Below are 8115 nucleotides of genomic sequence, written 5' to 3'. Positions count from 1 at the left end.
TTAAATTTTCCTTCAAATCTCTGAACTCGCTTTAATGAAACAGCCAGAGAATTCACTTCACTTGCCTAATACCACAAGAAATGCTCGGAAAATTGCGACTAGATCAATGACTTCGCTTCTGGCGAAAGAGTATGCTAGCCAGGAAAATCTTTTCAGCCAGCTCTAAACAAAATGACGGCTAGAATTCGAATATTCAACTGACGCTGGGAAGTCAAAAAGCTCACCTGTTTTCCACACATCTCTATGAACTTGAGCTTGTCCTGGTCCGAATATGTTCTGATTTCCTTGAAAACTAAGCCAGAGAACAGTCCTCTTTCCGACAAACTGGATTGCCTCGGACCATACTTTATAAATTAAAATCCCTGAAATCCTGTCTTCCTCCGAAGCAAGTTGCGATGAACTCTAGTCGGAACATGAACAATTGAAGGGACTTTCGGGGAGAGGCCTCCTGTATAGACAAAGAACGAAAGCGCGCGAACGGAGCTTCGTCGAATTCGCTCCGGAAGGGCTGGGTTTGCTGTGTAATTGACGGAATAACGAGAAAAGTGGTTTTTGCTTTGTTTTATTTTATAATAAACAACAAGAACATTGAGAAGCTTGAGAAGCTTAAAATCGGGCGCTTTGCCTTGAAAGGCAGGGTTCAGTACAGCAGAAACCACGAAGCAGTTACTTAAGTAGCACTCAGTCCGACTGTGTTTGTGTAAGTCACAGGGCTTGCATGAGCTGTATTAGTGTGCATAATATAATATCTAGAACGTTGTCGAGATTGCATTATTACTTAATGACATGATGGTTTCAATTTATAAATGTATCTCACACAATACAAATAAACGATTGAAGTAGACGACTAGACAATGTAAAGTTTTAAGACTTAGCAAAGTGCAGTGTATTGGTAATACTGTAAGGTGCGGTTTCACCTGAAGGTCGTGTGCTTTTCGGTATTTTCCAGGCATTGCACTTTGATGGGACAGTACTACAACTGTTTACCGGGGAACTACTATTGTCAAGAAAATGATCACAACTTGTTGATGAATGATTGAACATTTGTTTCATACCATTACTGTAATAGCAATTGATGAAGGCTTTTAGTCCTGAACCAAAGTATAAGGACTGGGAAATACTGAAACCCATTATCAGCCACCTTAAACGGAAATATCTTGTTGGTGTTTCAAGGAATCCAAGGAAACTTCACTCATCCCATGTATCTATGTATTGCGGTATTTTGTAATTTTTTGAGTGATTTTTGGGGATGTTTGGCAGGTGATAGTTTTTTTAAAAGAATTAGTAAAATTTAGACAACTAAGAAATATTGAAAATTTAATGTGAATTTAACATTAGAATTTGAAGTTAGAAATTGGCAGACGGACACCAAACAGTCCCGTGACATCCTGGAGTGTTTTTGCATGGGGGTCAACTGTGTGATGATGTTTCCATTTTTTTCTTCAATCCCCACTGATAAAGAACTGTTGTTGGTGTTATGTTGGTGTTATCACATGTCAAGCCTTTAACAAGGTATGAAAGAACACAAGGATTTAAATTATTCTGGTGCTCAATTTTTGCGTAACTAAAATTAATGTTACTCAAATTCCTGATGGATTCTGTCTTAAACTGTTACGAGCTTAGTATTTCCAAATTATTGCATGTCAATGTAAGGCAAGACAAGACATGCCTTGGTTCTTATGTAATTCTCTTAAAAACACATAAGATATTGACTATAATTTTGTCTGTGCTATGGCAATTCACAGTGGGGTGGTCTTGATGTGTCTTTAACTTGTAGACTGGACTGGACTAGTAAAACGCGGACTAGTAAAACGCGGACTTGTAAAACGCCTCTAGACACTTCGAATTCCTTGGCCACAATCATCTTACGGCTCTCTTCAATACATAATGTCTCAAAAAAACAGTAACCTCAGAAAGAAGTCAGAAGCAAATAAGGTCGAAAGACCGAATTTGAACATATAACGGCAAATGTTCTAATGTCACGAACGTAGGAGTCGTGTAGGCCCGTCACCTTTATTTACCACATACTGCCCCCAAATTAAAACAGTACCCTCAGAAAGAAGTCAGAAGCAAATAAGGTCGAAAGACCGAATTTAAACATTTAACGGCAAATATTCTAATGTCACGAACGTAGGAGTCGTGTAGGCCCGTCACCTTTATTTACGATTGACTGTTGATTTCTGGACGGGCCCCGTTCTACCTCGTGCGAGAAATACAAACGACTGCACTCAACAGACGTCAAGTAGTGGAAAGAAAGAAACATATGCACACAACTCATAGCATCAATCCCGTTGTTTTAGTAGGGGTTTGCAGAACGAACATGTGCTATACTGCAAAAACATCTCCACGCTAAAACAGACCATAGAGTGCTCAAAAAAGCTAGAAATATGCCGTCGAAGAAACACACAAGAGCTTCAAACACAAATTGTTTCGCTCGCTAAACCGTTTAGTTTTATCCGATTTACAAGCGCTTGTTTTACAAGTCCGCGTTCTACAAGTCCGTGCTTAACAAGCCCTCGTTTTACAAGTCCGCGTTTTACAAGTCCGCGTTTTGCTAGTCCTCGTTTTACAAGTCCGCGTTTTACTAGTCCGCGTTTTACTAGTCCTCCTTTTACAAGTCCGCGTTTTACTAGTCCGCGTTTTACTAGTCCAGTCCAGTCCTCGAAATACAGTATGCCAAAACTCCCCGCCCTCTAAAGATAAGTCCTTGACGGTTCTTGTCGTTTTTCGGTGCCTATTCATCTTCGGCATCTTTCTCATCCACCTCTCGTTCTGTCCTGTGTCTGTCATCACACGAAAGAAAAGCTGATTCTCAAAAAATCTGCCACAAAAGGAAATTGACAAAAACAATATGAAAACCATATATCGAAAGTTTCTTATTCTAAAATTTTATCATTCGTCTTAATTCAGAGCTACAAAGAAGTTCCTCCTTTTGAGTTATTGATACTGTTCTTACAGTACCTCTTTCCACTAGCGAAATTTTACAAAATTCCTTCGCGGCGAAAAGGTAGCGCGAATCCAGAACAGACTCCAATCGAGAGTGGGTTAATTCTAGATTACTATTAATTAACTATTACAACATTCATTTTTAAAATAGTTTCCCAAGCCGACTAAGCTAACTAAACGTCGAGTGTATCTTTCAGTAAACAAAACATGCCGTTATGACGCCGGAAATCCAGCTCACGCATGCTATACCCCGTGACTCACGCAAACCTCCGACTTACGTGCTACTACAGTCATTCCTTTCTAAACATTTTTTTTTTGACCACCACCGTACCTTTCTACCCAAAAAACTCATGAAACCGCCCGGTTTTAACCTGTTTTAACCTTTCAAAAATTAGAGCGTTCGAAACTAAATAAGATCCGTAATCACAAACAACATACAGCCGTTTACCAGCACTCTTTAAAACTCCTGAAACCCTTCAAAGACAGGCAAAATAACGTAACGCTCACGCACTTCTGATTACGACTCCGAATCCGCCGTTAGTGACGTCGTTAGTGAATCCGTCGTTAGGAAACCACCTATAAGCCTGGTGGTTTCCTGGAGGTCTCCTCGCCCTATCTACTTTAGTTATTTTGTAATAACTCATTTCAAAAGTGGCTAATAAAATGATGATGATAAAACCCAGCCTTAACGCGCCTATCAAGGTTGCACCTACCAAAGATACACATCCACACGCACATTTAAATTTAGTAATCGTTATTCTAAAGATTTAAAAGAGCTATGAATATAAACTATAAAACTTAAAACTAATAACATGAATAGACTCATACGCCGATCCCAGAGAAGTTTGTACAAAGGGCGTTTCCCACGTTGCGCAGTGTTTAGTGAGATTATTCATATATCTGCAACTCGAGCCATTTCACTTAAGGCACTTCCTTCCCTATTCCCCAGTGAATCAAATTTGTCAAATTCAGCAACCTCCCCATTTTTTAAAGCCAAAATCATGTCACAGTCTTTGATGGCGTTCAGCCGATGAGCTATAGTGATAACTGTGGAGTCCCTCAGCACTACGTTCCAGATTGTTTGTTCTGTGTCTGGATCCACGTGTGCAGTGGGCTCATCCAAGATGATGATCTTGCTTTGCTGTAAGAGCACACGAGCCAAACAAATTAACTGCCATTCTCCTACACTGACATTTACCCCATGTTCCAACAACTCGTGATCCAGCTGTCCGTCTAGGCTATCCACCAACTCTTTCAGCTGCACATCCTCTAAAGCTCGCCATAAGTCTATATCTTGAAACTGCTCCACAAGATCAAGATTTTTTCTCAATGATCCACCAAAAAGGAAAGGACTTTGGCCAAGAACGGATACACATCGTCGAGCTTCTTGGAGGTTGATTTGTTTGATTGGAGTATTATCGACCATTATCTCTCCATCAGCGTCTGGCATGCGCATCAGAGCTGCCACAAAAGATGACTTCCCTGCACCTGTGCGGCCTGCAACACCGATCTTTGCTCCTCCTTTGATGTTAAGATTGATTTTCTTCAGAACCTGAGGTCCTCCCGGATAGTACGTCAATGATACATCTTGGAATGTGATATTTCCTTCTCGTGGCCAGTGTTCCGGGGGAGGTCGTCCAACTTTGTATCCAGGCTCAGAGTCAAGCTTGGTGTACGTTGTAACACGCTCAACTGACGTCATGACATCCGAGGTTTTTTGACAGTGTATTGAACGGTATCCGCAGACTGGATAACGTACACAAGCGCAAGTCCAGCAAAAGCTGATTGAAAAGAGAAAGGAATATACACCGAAGTCATAAATGGCGGGCATGCGGAAAAAACTGAGAGATTGAGAGATATATTACACTCTTTTTTTTCTATAAGAATATATTTTATAAGAATATCGACGCTGAAATTTGCGCAACTTTAAGAATATTTTAAGAATAAACCCGAGGCTAAGATTTTGAAAAGAATATTATTTTGTGTTAAAAAATTGTAAATACAATACAAAAACAAAACAGTATAAAATTTCTCATTTCTCTAAATGGCAAAACTAGCCAAAAAAGCAACACGAGATATATGCCAATTTTGATTCGTGTTAACACGCGGCCACCACATCAGTTTGCAGTTTGGAATAAAAGTTTTACAAATGATTCATTGTAAAGCTCTGCCGGCACTTACACTGTAAATAAATTATTATCAGTAAGAAACGTTGGACCTAAGCGTTATTTCTTGCCAAAAACTAAAAGAACATGTAATGCACATTTAATCATTGTATTGAAGTTTTCATATGAAAATCAGATGCTCTTTTTTGAATTGTCAATATATGGTGGAGCAGTCTATAAAGTTCATTATTATATGTCTACAATAGTACGCGCGCTCTGATTGGCTGCTGAGCGGGCATTATTTTCTTGTAATGACCGGGCATTATGAAAATTTTTCTCGGCTCCATGGTTTTTTGAGTTGTGAGTAAAAGCTACTAGCGAGGGGGCAAAAACAACAAAAAATGCCGACAAAATATAACTATCTTTTCAATAACTGAAAGAAAAATATAAGCATACCGATACTTCTTTAGTATGAGCGACGAAGAGAGCCACAGAGACCTCCAGTGTTTTTTCCCTTGATTATACTCTTTTTTGAATAGTGCTTAAAGGCCATATAATAAATAACTTATTAACCTCGTCCGTTCGGTCATTACAGGGGAATCTCAGACCTCGACCTTGATATATTGACCTCGCTGTCGCTCGGTCAATACATCACGGCCTCGGTCTGAGATTCCCCTGTAATGACCTCACTCTCGGTTAATAAGTAGTATGTATAAAAATCGAAATACTTTCAATTTTTTTGCTATCTCCGTTTTGCACGACGCTGCTCCGTTTTTTGTTAAGTTATAATTTCAATTTCAACCATACAATTTGTCGCTTTTCAAGCAAGATCGATGATTGAAATGTCACCCACGGTCTCGCAGGATGGGTAAACTGTATTGAGACAGACTTTCAGTTTTTGATAATAGCCTCTTTTCAGCAGATAACGTTTTACATTTGCATAGCCATGAATGCAGTTGATCACAACAGCGAGGTAATTCTGCGTACAAGCTGAAAAACACCTTGAATTTTGGAGCTCCTTAAATGATTTTAACATACAAGCAGTTTAAAAACGAAAAAAAACCTTCATGTACTAAGTATGAATTTGCAGGAAACCGTCCCTCCGTTGCAAATACCGCGGGACCTGTTAACATATTTGCGACAAAGAAGCGTTTAACAATATCATTAGCAGGCATCATAAACTAACACTGTCAAAGTCTTTCGAATTTTAAACGTATTCACTCAAGATAATCACTATGCCTCGCAGTGTGTGTCCAAAATTGCTTCTTTTGTTTCTTCGCCTGCCTTGTTATGCAAATATGAAAAGTTAAAATCTATGAAAAGGAGCACTTTTCTTTAAACTTCTCAAAGTCACACCAAAAAAACTTTTTTTATTTTATGTTAATGTTTAAACATTACTATTGGAAGTTCTTGACATGTTAATTCCAACTACTTGTTACCAGTCCTTTATTGATCTATTTATTTATTTATTTATTTATTTATTTATTTATTTATTTATTTATATTCAGTTTTTATTTTCACATGTAGCGCTTTAATTTACGTATATTAACCTTCAGAGCATCCTGGTTGACTTGACGGAGCTATGGGAGTTTTAGCTTGACTCGCTGCAATTTAAGTTTGCTCTCTTAGCAAATATTATGACAACAAAACATACCAGTTATCTTTAACAAACGAGACATTAAACAAACTGAAAAAAATTAATAAGAACTATTTACATTATAAGCCGACCATTGTTTTCGAACAAATACGTAGTACTACGTAAATAACTTATAATTTAATTCTAGGACCAGTTTTCCCCCTTTGTTTCGTGTGTGGCAGCTACTTGCTTTCTTGCGTTCTACGCACTAGAGAAGCAAGATTCTTCCTGAACTGTTGACTATGAAGGGTGTACACCAGTGGATTGAGGCAGGAATTTAACAACGCGCATGCTGTGGACACGGAAGACACTGTAGAGTCACTGACAGGATTCACTGGACTAAGCCCGCAGAGCACTGTGGGAGGGGTCCAGCACGTGATGAAGATGATAGAGACTGTGATGAGCATCTTTGTAACCTTATGTCTGGACTGTGAAGCAGCATTTGGAGAAGAGCCTGGCACGAGAACACGGTTGCGCAGGCACAAAATGATCCGCGTGTACAGGTATCCCATGATACAAATCGTCAGCACTGAATTGGCAAATGACCAAGTGAGCGAATATGCTCGATTCGTCGTGTAATCTGGGAAGTTATGTATGCATCCTTGACTTTCTGCATCGTAGGCTAATACCACGAGACTGGGCATTACCAGTAGAATAGCTGCAGTCCACAGAATTGGCACCAACCACGGGGAGCGACTACGTTGAAGTGTTTGCAACGGATGTAAGGTGGCTTTATAACGTTCAAAAGCTATTACCACCAGCAGAAAGCTCGAGGCTGAAGCTGCCGCCCAACCCAGGGCTTTCTCGGTAATGAACTTGCACAGCAGGTCTCCAATAACTCCGCTTGGCTGCTCAATAAAGTGGCTCAGAATGCAAGGAGGAATGAAGAAGACGGCGACCAGTAAATCAGCAATGGCCAAGTGAAAAAGAAACCAGTTGATCGGGGTTTTCATTGCTTTCTTCTTCAATATTACAAGGCACACGAGGGAATTGCCTGCTATGTTAAAAACTATCATGGCGGACAGACATAGCACATACAAAAGAGAGGCAGTTGCCATTGCTATTCTTTAGGTACAAATTCGGATTGGCTTCCCAAAAGGGAAGGTATCTGTAGGTAAAGAAAATTAGACAAAGATAATTTTAACACCCATACCGGAGAAAGCACAACAGTTCAAATGCAAACAACTCAGCTACTCAACAACAGGCAAAAAATTTAGCAGTTTGTGTTTATCAACAAATGTTAACCAGTGCGTTATAGATACGATAGTGGTTCATCTTAGTTAACTGTGACGAACTGTTGTCGGTGGCTGAACCTGGCTGCTTGGGCGGTGAGTGGTTATATTCGCATTGAGAATGGTTTAAAGATACCAGCACTCTAGAGTGGTTTTCACTTGAGTATCGAAAGTAATTCGCGTTTGCTTTGATCGC

At 39.6% G+C, this 8115-nt stretch overlaps 1 protein-coding gene and 1 pseudogene across 1 annotated transcript; both read right to left on the bottom strand.

Moving 5' to 3' along the window:
• Positions 1-3838: 3838 nt before the first annotated feature.
• LOC144640857 (ATP-binding cassette sub-family C member 4 pseudogene) lies at positions 3839-4648 on the bottom strand (annotated as a pseudogene).
• Positions 4649-6534: 1886 nt separating this feature from the next.
• On the bottom strand, positions 6535-7748 carry LOC144640858 (QRFP-like peptide receptor). Its single transcript, XM_078499919.1, has one exon. The coding sequence runs from the start codon at positions 7743-7745 to the stop codon at positions 6870-6872; it is 876 nt and encodes a 291-aa protein (XP_078356045.1). The 5' UTR covers positions 7746-7748; the 3' UTR covers positions 6535-6869.
• Between the last annotated feature and the right edge of the window lie 367 nt (positions 7749-8115).

This window comes from Oculina patagonica, unplaced genomic scaffold (assembly GCF_052425735.1).
Source record: "Oculina patagonica isolate OP01 unplaced genomic scaffold, crgOcupat unplaced518, whole genome shotgun sequence".
In the NCBI taxonomy this organism is placed as follows: Eukaryota; Metazoa; Cnidaria; class Anthozoa; order Scleractinia; family Oculinidae; genus Oculina; species Oculina patagonica.
Note: the sequence above shows the minus strand (reverse complement) of the source record. Positions and strands in the feature narration are given on the sequence as shown.

Coding starts and splice junctions, on each gene's coding strand:
- LOC144640858 (XM_078499919.1), bottom strand. CDS start 7,745: ATGGCAACTGCCTCTCTTTTGTATGTGCTATGTCTGTCCGCCATGATA.